Source organism: Carcharodon carcharias, chromosome 3 (genome assembly GCF_017639515.1).
Source record: "Carcharodon carcharias isolate sCarCar2 chromosome 3, sCarCar2.pri, whole genome shotgun sequence".
In the NCBI taxonomy this organism is placed as follows: Eukaryota; Metazoa; Chordata; class Chondrichthyes; order Lamniformes; family Lamnidae; genus Carcharodon; species Carcharodon carcharias.
In genome coordinates this window covers 229,573,846-229,587,328 of record NC_054469.1, presented here as the reverse complement: position 1 = coordinate 229,587,328, position 13,483 = coordinate 229,573,846, and the positions used below count along the sequence as shown (strand labels likewise).

Sequence of the window (13,483 nt, the reverse complement as noted above, 5' to 3'; positions counted from 1 at the left end):
CCTTCCATCACGTTGTTGTTGATCAAAAGTAGACTGATGGGGCAGTAATTGGCCAGATTGGATTTGTCCTGCTTTTTGTGTACAGGACATAACTGGGCAATTCTCCACATTGTCAGGTAGATGCCGGTGTTGTAGCTGTACTGGAATAGCTTGACCAGGGGTGTGGCTAGTTCTGGAGAACAAGTCCTACAGCTGGGATCCTGTTGGGGCCCATAGCCTTTGCAGAATCCAGTGCCTTCAGCCGATTCTTGATATCACGTGGAGTGAATTGAATTGGCTGAAGACTGGCATCTGTGATGCTGATGACCTCAGGATGAGGCCGAGCTGGATCATCTACCCAGCACCTCTGGCTGAAGATGGCTGCAAACACTACAGACTTGTTTTTTGCACCATCCCCCATCACCAACATTCTGGGAGCTAACCATTGTCTAGAGAGTCAACTGGACCAGCCACACAAGTGCCCTGGCTACCAGAGCAAGTCAGAGGCTGGATATTCTGCAGTGAGTGGACCCTGACTCCCAAAGCCACCACACCCTCTACAAGGAACAAGTCAGGATATGATGAATTACTTTCCATTCACCTGGATAGCTGCAGCAGCAACAACACTCAAGGAGTTCAACACCATGCAGGACAAAACAACTGGCTTTGATCTGCACCTTACCCACCAGTTTAAATATCCACTCCCTCCACCACTGAAGCACTGGGGATGCTAAGTCACCAAGGCTCCTTTGGCAGCCCTTCCCAAAGTCAGGGTCTGAACCACCAAGAACGACAAAGGTATCAGGTGTGTGGGAACGCCATGACCTCTAAAATCCCCTCCAAATCACACACCATCCAAGCTTCGGCCTATATGGCCATTCATTTATCATCACTGGGTCAAAATCATGGTACTCCCTATCTGTGGGAATACCTTCACTGCTTGGGCTGCAGTAGTTCAAGAAGCAGACCACCAACACCCGCTAAAGGGTGACTAGGGATGAGCGATAAATGCTGCTTACAAGCCCAAAAATTATGATTAAAAAGTGTTCTACTTTCTAAGGCTTCCATTGCTGTTCTGAGACAATCTGTTCAGAGAAGTGTGGGCTCCAGAAGCACTGCTCCTCAGACAACTGAAGGAAAGTGGCTGTAGTCCCAAATACTCTAGGGACTAGTTAAGACCTTGTTTGATCAGCCCGTATCATGAGAAGCCCAGCTACTGCTCCTTGTAATTGGCCAGCCTACTGCTGCTACTCTTCCCATCATGTAACCAAAGTGCTAAGAAAGGCACACACCTTAAACTCTTGAGCGTCTTATTGAGGGTCTTAAAACAGAGTAAATGATGGAAAAAGAAATCTCCAAGGCAGACCCTATTGTGGAAGTACAGAAGAAATCACCATAGCAAATAGATACTACTTGCAGGTGAGTGTCGCTTTAAAGACTCCTTCCAAGTGACATCTTTAGACCAATCCCACTCAGTTTTACTACTGGGGATCACCTCTGCTTTTCAATACTAAAACTCTCCCTGGTCTGTGGTCCTGATGACTATGTAAATACTGCTTCTGGCAGGTGCCTTGGTCACTTAAGGGAAATCTGGAGTTAAGATGACAGCGGGCAGAAATGAAGCAACAGGTCTGCTGGTGTGTTCAGAAGTCTGGCTTTCTTTGGGTGGGAGGAATTAAAACGGTCCTCCACACTGCTAGTCTGTACATGCAAACAAAGAAATGTTGGTGACAACTGTGCAAAGCAACCTCTATGTGCTAGTTGTCCACAGTGCCTCACTCACTCCCTCACTCACCTTACACCCCTGTTGCTAAACAGGTGGCAATAGTGTAAGGGGAAAGTAGCATTAGGTAAAAGGTGCATTATTCTGACTTTGTGTTCCTGGTGGGATGCCTTGCTTGTTTGGAAATATTACAATTAAAAACGTCCACTGGTTCACCTTGACCCTGTTTTTTTTAAATAAGCTAATTGTTTCTGAGCAGAGTTGGAAGTGGACTTTCAGAAACCTGCTCTAGAGAGACATCTCATGGTCAGAACCTGCAACTACATTATGACAATTGACATAACAAAACCAAAAAACAGAGTCGACAAACAATTTATGTTGGTAAATGTCGATGCAAAACATCACCAAGAATAGTGATACCAACAGTTGCTGCCCTACAAATAGTTTTTTAAAAAAATGTCTCTAGATTTCGTGATCTTTTGCAGACCTTATTTTCTTTTAACAACATTTTTTGCATAGTCTGTCACGGAATCTACATCATCCTTTCAGCTGCTCCAGAATGAGTTGGGTCCCTCCTGGGAATGATACAAGTTTATTGACCTAAATTTTTCTTCTTCAAATATTTATTCGCTTCCCTTTTAAAAGCTACCATGCTTTTCTGCATCCACCTTTGTTTCTGATAAAGTATTCCGTGCCCTAATAACTTCCTGCATAAAACAAAACCCTCCCACTCTCTTATTTCATTCTTTTGGTGAAGATTATGCTCTCTAATTACCAATACCGACCAATGGAAATAATTTTTCCCAACTTACCTCATCAAAATCCCTCAATTATGAATAATTCAGTTAGATTTGATGTTAACTGTTCTCTGTTCTAGTGAAAATGGACCCAATTTCTCTGGTCTCTCCTCTTCCCTAAGGCTCTTGCCTTGGTATGATTTGAGTAAATCTCTGCTGTATTGCTTCCATGGTCTTTTCCATGGGATTTTCCGGTCTCGTCCTCCACGGGACCAGAAATTACCGCCCGACGTCAAAGGACTTTCTTCTCGTCCGTCAAATTTTCCACCTCACATGCGATGATTCCCAAGGTGGGTGGGGCCGGAAAATCTCGCCCTACTTCTAACAGTGGTCTAACCAATGGTCTGTGTGGGTTTGGCATTACCTCACTGCTCTCGTATTCTATACTGTTTTTAATGAACCACTAAGGTATTCTCTGTTTCTGAACTTATGGCTGGTTGTCAGGTGCTGGACAAGCAGACGAACTCACCTACCTGCCTCATCTGCTTTTTAACGTGAAAGCTGCAGCCATTTTGGACTCTTCAGCCATCAGTGCACTTGTGGTAACTGAAACTGATCCAATAACTCAACGGGAGACTCCATCATCCACCAACAACACTATGATCTCAATGAGGAATTTCTGTTAACGCAGCAAGTTCTTGTGATCTGGAATGCACTGCAATAGTAATTTTCACAGGGGAATTGGATAAATGTTTGAAGGGAAGAAAATGAGAGGGCTATGGGGAAAGAGCAGGAGAATGAGATTAATTGGTAGGTCTTTCAAAGAGCCAGCACAGGCACAAATGGGCTGAATGGTCTCCTCTGCTGTATCAGATTCTATGTACTCTGTTGCACTTTCCAGACACAACTTTACTTTTACAAAACTGTGTTGGTTGTTCTCAACAATTCTAATTATTTGCTTATTATATATTATAGTCCTCAACTGCTGATGTCAAGCTGGCTGGTCTGTGGTTACCCAATCCCCTTCTTGAACAGAGGTGTTACACTGGCAATCTTTCAGTCTTCTGGTACAACTTCCAAAGCCAGGGATGTTTGACAGATCATGGTCAGAGCCTCTACTATTTCCTCTCTGATTTCACTAACATTCATATGATGTATGCCATGTAAACCTAATGACTTTTTCACCAGACCTTTTCATTACTACTTCTTTATCTACAGTCATCTTAAGCCCCTTATCTCCTCTTGTACTCTTTGCATCCCAACACCGCTTTCTTTTGTAGAAACAATTCAAAAGATTCAATTAATATTTCCACATTTCCATGACACTCCCTGAAAAGATTTATCTTTCCATCTGCAAACGCCTCTGCTCTTCCTTTAACTCCCTTCCTTTAACTCCAAGACATCACTGCAAGGTTTCCTCAGGGCGGTGTACTAGGCCCAGCCATCTTCAGCTGCTTCATTTATGACCTTCCCTACATCAAAAAGTCAGACATGGGGATGTTCACTGATGATTGCACAGTGTTCAGTTCCATTCACAACTCCTCAGATACTGAAGCAGTCCGTGTCCACATGCAGCAAGACCTGGACAACATTCAGGTTTGGGCCGATAAGTGTCAAGTAACATTGGTGCCACATAAATGCCAAGCAATGACCATCTCCACCAAGAGAGAGTATAACCACCTCTGCTTGACATTCAATGGCATTGTCACACCAAATCCACCGCCATTAACATCCTGGGAATCATCACTGACCAGAAATTTAATCTAACCAGCCACGTGAATGTTGTGGCTACAAGAATAGGGCAGAGGCCGGGTATTCTGCGGCAAATGATTCACTTCCTGACTCCTCACTGCCTTTCCACCATTTGCAAGAAAACCAGGAGTGTGATACAGGAGGAATACTTTCCACCTGCCTGGGATGAGTGCAGCTCCAACAACACTCATAAGCTCAACACTAGCCAATGCCGCCCACTTGATTGGCATCCCATCCAAATACTAATTTCCATCCATGTTTTCCAGGCTCTGCTTGATTTTCTATCGTGTTATTGGCCCTTGTTTCATTTTTACGCCTCCTTGTTGTGTCTTATTTTAATTTTGAGTTCTCTACTCATCCAAGAAACTCCAGCTTTTGCTGTATTCTCTTTACTTCTGGTGAGAATATATGCGGTCTGCATCCCAATCAATTCTTGTTTAAATTTAAACAATTTTCTATTGTTTGCCCGTGGCCTTTCCTAATATTTCTTTCCAAATTATCTGGGCTATCTCCTTTTTTAAAGTCATTGGAATTTGTTTTTTTTAAACAGTCAAATGCTGTCATCTTCGACTGTTTCCTTCTCAATGTTTAGATTGTGGTGATGTTGCTGTTTGCTCGACTTATCTGCTTGATCTACTAGCCTCATATCAGTTCAAGTGTGTGAAATAGAAATGTCTCAGCAAACTGAGCTGAAATATCAGAGCTGTCATTTTCCCTCTAAGTCTTAATTCTCTTATCTTCACTCAGGCATGGTTGGTAAATATTGAACATTTTAGGCTAGTAATGGTATTCATGTGAAACTCTTGTTTGTAAAAGTTATTCCAGTACCATATTGCACCGTTCAGTTCCATAACTTCAAGGATTCTTATTCTCATGACTAATAAACAAAAGCAGCTCACTCTGAACATGAGAACTCATACAGCATTTTTCACAATATCAGGATGTCCCAACTGAAGCACCTTACCACTGACGAAAGATTTTTGTCACGTAGGCCTGGTGTCCGTCTGTGCATCAGGTGCACAGAGTTGGGATCTTTATGTCCAACTAAGATAGACGGGACCTAATTTAACGTTACATCCAAAAGTCATCCGACATGGAAAGGGAGGTACAGTCAAGGCAAGTAGCTCGGCCCCCAAGAAAAGGTTACATTTTTCAATATCTCGATGGGCCTCATTATACGGGGGAGGGGGAGTAAAGCCTGGGGTTACACAGGGCAGACACCAATGATGTGCCTGCAATTATGCTTGCAGGCATGTCCTCCCTTGCTAATAAGATGTCCTTCCCTCTCACTGACCCTGCAGGGGTCAGGCAAAGTCAATGCTGGCCAGCATCGAATAGTGAGATTCTGAGATCATGGTCCAAAGGCTTCTCAAGCCCAAGAATCCACATTCCATTTCAACTTGCTGCAAACAAAATATTTTGCTGGCTGATTTGAGATTTGTTTGCCCACAAGGGATTACTGCTAACAACAGTTCTGCCCAAACCTCTGAGACAGTTAAACAGGATAAGCCACCAAATCAGAAATATAAACACGAGTAGGATTGAGACCCCCGGGGCTCAACAGCTGGATTGCTAGGCTTCGGAGCCACATATGTGGCCTCTGTTAGGCTATGAACAATTCACAGAAAAACAGATGCAAGATCCCATAAGTGAACCCCTGATTTATATCGCTCGGAGATCAGAGATCAGGCTAAAAAAGAAAAGCAATGTTGTCAGTGTCTCTGGCACTGACACCAGATGTGCTGTATAACATCTGCTGAACCAACCCTGCTGAATCTGCGCTCAGTGCTTCATATTTAATGAAAATGGTCCAGAACTGAGGATAATTAATGGCCCAAATCTTCCGAGCAGAGTTGGAACCGTTGTATCCAACGCTGATCAGACAGAAAACTACCCATATATCTGGATATGTTTGAAAACGCCGGACTTTTGATCCACGATGTAGAAGATCTCCCTCAGCTCAGGGATCCTCGCAAAGAGCAGTGAAAAGGATCAGTGCAGAAGACACGCCCCCTTCTTATGGCACTAGCTACCGTAAGGTGGATTTAAATGTCCAGTGTGAATATTAGTGAGTGGGTGGTGGGTGAATGTTTGTGAATGGGTGAATGAGTGAATGGGTAGGTTGGGTGAGGTAAGTGGATAAGCGGGTAGGGTGCAGGTGGTAGGGTGGCAGGAGGGTGCAGGTGATAGGGTAGCAGGTGGTGGTGGGCGGGGTGGTAAGGTGGCAGATGGGCAGGGGGCAGGCGGGTGAGGTGAGTGAGGTCGGCTGGCGTGTGAGTGGGTAGGGTCGGGTGTTAGTTGGGTCAGGTCGGGGAGCTCAGTGTGTGTGGTTGGTGGGGGGCGGTGGGGGGGGTGGGGGATGTCAGTGTGTGTGTGATTGGGTGGGGTCAGTTGGAAAGTTATCCAGGTGTTAGACTGGGATTTTTCTGTCTTACATTTCCTGGGTAACTATCCAGGTAAGTGCACTGGAACTGTGTAAAGTCTTTGACTCTAACTCAGAGTCATAGAGACTCTTTCTGAGGGTCCCAGGCAGCAGGGGAATTGCTCGTCGGAATTTCAAACTTCCCAAGCAATTACCACGGAGTCAGAGCGCTGGGGCTTCTGTGGGGTCCCGAAACTCATCGAGTCATATGCCTGGTATCCGACAATCTGGAGACCAGAAGACCCGGGCCAATATTAAGCGTCATGTAATCTGATTTGTTTTCCAGAGATAACTGCAAGATGCATTAATGATTCCAACAATCAAATGAATTCCAGATGCACATTCACTGACTTTAATGCTCTACACAGACTCGCTCTGAGTGACCACAACTTTTTGCTCAGTACTCACCTATCAAAAACTCAACCCAAAGCTTGTCCTTTCCTGAATCATAAGCACGGTTGAAGGTGATAGTGATCTGGAAAGGCTGGCCACGTCTCACAATCAGATTCCTGCAGTCGTAGAGCTCTGTATGATGCTGTTTCTTGTTAACGTCATCTGGATTTGGGTGGACATCAACGTTCCATACCTCGAGAAAATCTTGGAACAAAAAGGAAAACACGTCAGTGCTCTCTCAGACTGTTCAGCTTTTTTATGCACTGCCCTTGCTTGACTCATTCCTGGTGAAATGGTGAACTTTTCAAATTACCCTTCTAAAAATGAAGTTGCAGTTATCGAAACCAAAAAATAACGCACAAGTCAATCAGCATTTGCTACACAAAATTAGATTATCATTTCAAACATAACCATTCGTCAGGATATACCCTGTTCTGTTACGTTAGAAATCTTTCTCTTTCAGATGTAGAGATGTAGATCTTCATTATCCTGTTTTGGTTTCAGATCGCTAGCTTTCCCATTCTCACTTTAATACCTTTGCCTGAAAATGCTTTGGTGAAACTTAGATCTTTGCCACTTGCAAATATGTTTTTAATACATACCAGGTGTTTCTGAACTTTAAGCTTTAATGGATGTACACATGATCGAAGCAAAGTGTAAATGGTGTACGATGTGTTAATGGTGTTTCACATTACAATTGTGCATCAAAGTACATGAATTTGAATTTTGAAAATGCATTTCCGTCATCTGGAATTTGGCTTTGCCTTTTCTTCACATTGTCAGTTGTGAGTCAGTTGGCAGCACACTGTCCTCTGAGTCACAAGATTCTGGCTTTAAAGTCCCACTCCAGGACTTGAACCCAAAATTCAAGGCTGATACTTGAGTGCAGTATTGAGGGAGAGCTGCACTGTTGGAGAGGCTGATTTTTGGGTGAGACATCAAACTGTGGCCCCTTCTGCTCTCTCAATTGGATGTCAGAGATTCTATGGTATTATTCTGAAGAAGAGGGGCAGATTCCTCCCATTATGCTGGCCAATATTTATCCTTCAATTAACACCACAAAAACAGATTATCTGGCTATTATCACATTGCTATTTGTGGGAGCTTGCTATCCGTAAATTGGCTGCCCCATTTCCAACATTACAACAGTGATTACACTTCAGAAAGTACTTCATTGGCTGTAAATTGCTTTGAGATGCCTGGCAGTTGGGGAAAGTACTACATAAAATGCTACTCCTGTCAGCAGAACGGGGTTATCAGACTTACAGGGCAGAATTTTGCCCTCGGCAGGCAGGCTCGGCGGGGGCAAGCGGGAGGGGTTGGGAAGCTGACCGCCGCCCCCGATCGGGCTGTGACCACGATTTCACGCTGCCAGGCCAATGAAGGCCTGAGGCCTGCCCAGCGTGATGGCTGGCTGCGGAATGTTCAAGAAGGGGCAGCCGGCTACCGGGTCCAATGGTGACCCAGCGGCCGGTTCGAAAACAGCGCAGGGAGCAGTTGCTGCAATGACATGGCTGCAAACTAAGGTACAGACACCAGGCGGGAGGTGAGGTCGGCTGGGCACTCAGCACCTCACCCCACCCACCCCCCCACCCCACCGCCACCCCCGTTTTCCCAATGAGTGCCTGGCCACCCTCCTGGGGGAGGTGGCTGCCTGGTGGGACACCCTTGTCCCCAGAGATGGGAGAAGGAGGCTACCGCACCTCACAAAGAGGGCATGGCAGGAGGTGGCAGCCTGGGTGAGCAGCCACGATCTGTTGTGACACACCTGGCTGCAGTGCTGGGAGAGGTTTATTGACCTGCTGCACTCAGGAAGGGTGAGTACCGTGTTGGTATGGGTCAGTGTGTTGGAGTGCTTTGGGCTGACCACCCCCCCTCCCACCGGAGCTCAGGGATGTTAGAGTCCGAGCGCCAACTGCCAATGACGCCGGAGCTGGCCAAGAGGCTGAGCCCTGGCTGCTTGGACTGAGAGCCTTGCGACTCGAGGGCCATGACTCAGATGTGCCCTGTCAGGTGTTCCTCAGGTGAGGTTGGTCAGGCTGCAGTGGAGCTGCAGGTAGAGAGTGGACTCATCAATGCTCCTCTGTCCTTTCAGGAGAAGACATCCCATGACAGTGTTGAAAGGTTGCAGACAGGTGGAGGAGTCCCACACCTCCTCATCCTCTCCAGGTACGAGCAGGAGGCCTTGGAGTTCGAGAGGCGCCATGCACCTTGGTCAACTGGCTGCGGAGAGGCTGAGGTGTCAGGCAAAGGTCAGGGTGCAGTGCACTGAGGTGAGAGTTTCAGATGGTGCAAACAATCTTGTGTAGTCTCATCATTGATGGGAGCATCCAGACTGGATTCCTCATTAATCATTGGAAGACGATGGCACCATGATGCAGATCTCCATTGTCTCACCAGGGTGCCTGGCATGCACAGTGACAGTGTGATGACTTAAACTAATGGCATGTTCTTCTTCTCCCTTAGATTCATCACCAAGCAGCCAATCTCAGGACCTCCAGGAGCTACCTCTGACACCATGCTCCAGAAGCACCTCCGTCACACCCACCCTCTGAACCAGGCACCAGCACAGATACCAGCACCCTGGTGGGCATTAGTTCAGCAGCTAGTTTCTCAGAGCACATTGATGAGGACACTTCACACTTGCTTGAGGTGCAGATTGTATCAGAGAGCGCCCAGGGCACCGGCAGTCGGATGACTGATGTAGAGCAGGACAATGCTCAGTCGAAGGCTGACGATGAGCCTCTGGAGTTATCCATTAGGCAGCAGATGCTGGATGTCCAGTGGGAGGTGCGGGAGGATCTGGTGGAATCCATGAGGGTATGTGTGCCATGCCCTCTGTTGTACAGGAGTCCCTGTGGAACATGAGCACTGCATTGACCCTCATGGCCGAGTGTGCTGCTTCATCCATGGAGAGAGTGGTGACTCTCACGGAGAGGCAGCTCCAGGAACAGAAACTTGGGTTCCTGGGGTTGTGCTCGGACCTGCAAGTGCTCACAGCGGCAATGACCTCAGGTGGTCAGTGCCAGTGTGGGAGATGGATGAGGCACCCAGTACCCCAGCTAAGTGCCCGTCCATCAATGGTGAGCAGGGAGGTCTAGAGCGACCTCACATTGGCGCACGAGCTGCTTGTTGTCTCTGCGGGGTCCTCTCAGGGCGCTCTGGATAACGGCAGCAGCTCCTCCGCCCTCTGCCAGTGACCATGGCATCTGATGAGGCTGCGGTGACTGGGGAGATGCCAGCTGTGGAACTGGCTGCTCCCTCCCAGGCGGGGCCAGCACTGGCTCCACTGTCCAGAGGATGACCGCCAAGGTCATCAAGGCCAACAGGACAGCGGAGTGAGGCTGTCTCCAATGCTGCTGCCAGCGAGGGGGGAGCACCAAGATGTAGCACTCACAAACGTAAGTTTAAAGCACCTTAAGCACAAGAGGGGCTGGTCATGGGTGATCTTTAGTTCTCCCAATTTTTTTTTTCTTTTTGTAATGGTGTGACCATCAACACCTGATATTGTTCTGCTCATAATCTGTGAGCGCCAACATTATATTACATTTACTTTTGGTGTTATTGGTCTGATTTTGCTTCATTTGTTTTGTAGTTGCAGGTACACCAGTATGTAATGCTGGATGTGGTGGCTCGAAACCTATATTGCACAGGTGCTGAGTGTATCTTGGGAGCAAAGGAAAGGGTCATTTCTGAGATCCAGGATGGTGGCGGAAGCCCTGGCATGAGGTGGTAGAGCTCATTTGGCAGCCTAGCTGAAGGAGCGTTGGATCAAGGCATCCCTGGTGTCCCTGCCTCCCTGCAGGATACCGAGGTCTGGCTCCAAGCCCTCAGTGTTCTCCTCATCATGCTCCTCTTCTGACTCACTACTGGACTCTTCATTTGTGGCCTGTGCAGCTGCCTCAAGATCCTCTTCCTCCAGTGGGTCCCCCGTTGCCAGTGCCAGATTGTGCAGAGTGCAACATGCAACCACTATCAGTGACACCCGCTCTGGGGGGTGTATTGAACCCCCTAAACAGTCTAGGCATTGGAATCACATCTTGACAAGAGTTATGATCCTTTCTACAACTAGCCATGTGGAGTTATGGCTCCTGTTGTACCGCTGCTCTGCCCCTGTCCTTGGATGCTGGAGAGGGTTCATGAGCCACCTTCTGAGGGGATAGCCCTCGTCACCCAGCAGCCACCCATCCAGCCGGGCTGGAGCACTGAAGAGCCTCGGCACCTGAGAGTGTCTCAGGATGTAAGTGTCATGGGATTTGTCTGGGTACCTTGCACAGACTTGCAGAATCTGCATCCTGTGATCACACACTATCTGCACGTTCATGGAGTGGGAGCCCTTCCTGTTGACGAAGGCACCCGGCTGACCCACTGGCATCTTGATGGCCACATGTGTACAGTCTATAGCACCCTGGACGTGAGGGAACCCAGCAATCGCTGCAAAGCCTCTGGCTCGCTCAGCCTGGCTGGCCTCGTCCATACGGAAATGAAGGAAACTAAATACCACCTGAACAGAGCTTCTGTCACCAGCTTGACACAACTGTGGACAGCTGATTGGGAGGCTCCACACAGATACCCCACTGAGCCCTGGAAAGCGCTGGCGATATAGAAGTTGAGGGCTGCTGTGAACTTCAGAGCCACTGGCATGGGGTGTCCACTCACACAGTGGGAACTGATCTCAGGCCCGATCATCTGACAAATGGAGGTCACTGTCTCCCTTGAGAGGGTCCCTCCTTCAGCATTGCATGTCAAGCACATTGAGGTAGCTGCTTCGCCACCCGTAAACCCTGGCAGCAGAACAGTGGCATCTTCTGCAGCCCCTTCCGCCATGGACTACCTGCTGGCCCTGTGGCCCTTGTGTCTGCACTCTCCTCCCCCCGGTAGCACCCCCCCACCCCTCCCCCCCACCCCCGGAAGCTGAATTGGGAAATGTGGCCTCCTCTCCCTTCTGCCCCTCTCTTCCTCCTCAGAGGAGGTGCCTCCAGCGGAGACCACAACCCCCATTACCAGGGTATGAGAAGGCTGTCTGATACCCGGAAGGATCCACACAGCCTGAATCCTCAGGGGGCCTCGGAGACAGCAATAAGTCCTGAACTGACGGGTGGCAAAGCTAAGAATGAAACCCCGAACAGAGATGAAGCTGCCAAGTACCGAGAAGCAACCAGCAGCAAACTGTCTCCAAAACTCCTCACCACTCACACCGGCAATGCTGCTGACCCTTGTTATCCTGCCCGAGGATGAGGTTTTGCAAATTGTGGGCTGCCCGCCTGCCTGCTTTGCCCATGCGACGAGTGAAAAATTGCCCAGGGGGCAACGTCAATCGGGCTGTCAAGGGCCTTAACCAGCCTCTTAATTAATGACGGGCGAGGCTCTGACTCCCACCGACCGAAGTAGTGGACGAGTGCCCGATGTCACAGGGCATCATTTTATAGTCATTTGGGCCGGGCACACGCCTGCCTGACGAGCGGAACATTCTGCCCCTATAGCTTTTCAACAGTGGACTGTTGCTGTTGCATTTATATCATGCAAGCAACCAGTCCCAGATGATCTGTTTTTAATAAGAGCAATGATGATCATTGTTTGCATAATTCTTTGTTGAGATGGACTTGCCAAGTTGAATAAATTGATCATGTGGTCAATGCCACAGACTAACAATAGGGCGATGCTTCCAAGAAAGCTCCAATGATCTTGGCCTTCATTTATTTGTGCCATTGTTGATGGCATTGGGGCCACCAATGACATGCAAGAAGAACAGCATCAGACGTGGTCTCTCCTGTAACTGCACTTTGTTCTACTGCCTGAGAAACTGATAAGCCAAGATTTTATGACAAGTTTGGTTACGAGCTGGTAGTTAATGTGGCATTAACTACACAACATAACATTTGCCGATTACACCTACTGGGATCTCAGGTTGCTTAGAGAGAGAGGGAGATAAACCAGGGTTGGGATATCTCGGTGATCTAATCTCAAACCTAACTGGAAATCAGCCACAAGGTAACTTGTGGCACGAGACCACACATTGAATCAGTGGTTACAGCAATTCAAAATCATTCCAACTGTATCAGTTATCATCAATGACCTCTGTCCATCATAAAGTCAGCAGCGGGGATGTTAGCTGATGTTTGCATAATGTTCAGCACCATTCACAACTCCTCAGATACTGAAGCAGCTGTGTCAATATGCAGCAAGACCTGGAAACATTCAGGCCTGGGCTAATAAGCAGCAAGTAACTTGTGCCACACAAGTACCAAGCAATGATCATCTCCAACAAGACAGAATCTAACTATCTCCCCTTGATATTCAATGGTGTCACCATTGCTGAATCCCCCACTATCAACATCCTGGGGGGTTACCATTGACCAGTAACAAAATTGGACCAGCCATATAAATATGTGGCTGCAAGAGCAGGTCAGAGGCTGGGAATTTTGTGGAAAGGAACTCACCTCCTGACTCCTCAAAGTTTGTCCACCATCTACAAGG

The 13,483-nt window shown here is 47.7% G+C and overlaps 1 protein-coding gene across 1 annotated transcript in view; it reads right to left on the bottom strand.

Annotated features, from left to right (window-relative positions):
- Positions 1-13,483, bottom strand: part of LOC121276217 (coagulation factor XIII A chain-like) — a 126,581-nt gene that overhangs the window by 73,223 nt on the left and 39,875 nt on the right. Inside the window, exon 3 of the mRNA XM_041184388.1 lies at positions 7,022-7,210. Within this exon, the coding sequence (XP_041040322.1) occupies positions 7,022-7,210 (189 nt within the window). The remainder of the gene's footprint in view (positions 1-7,021; positions 7,211-13,483) is intronic.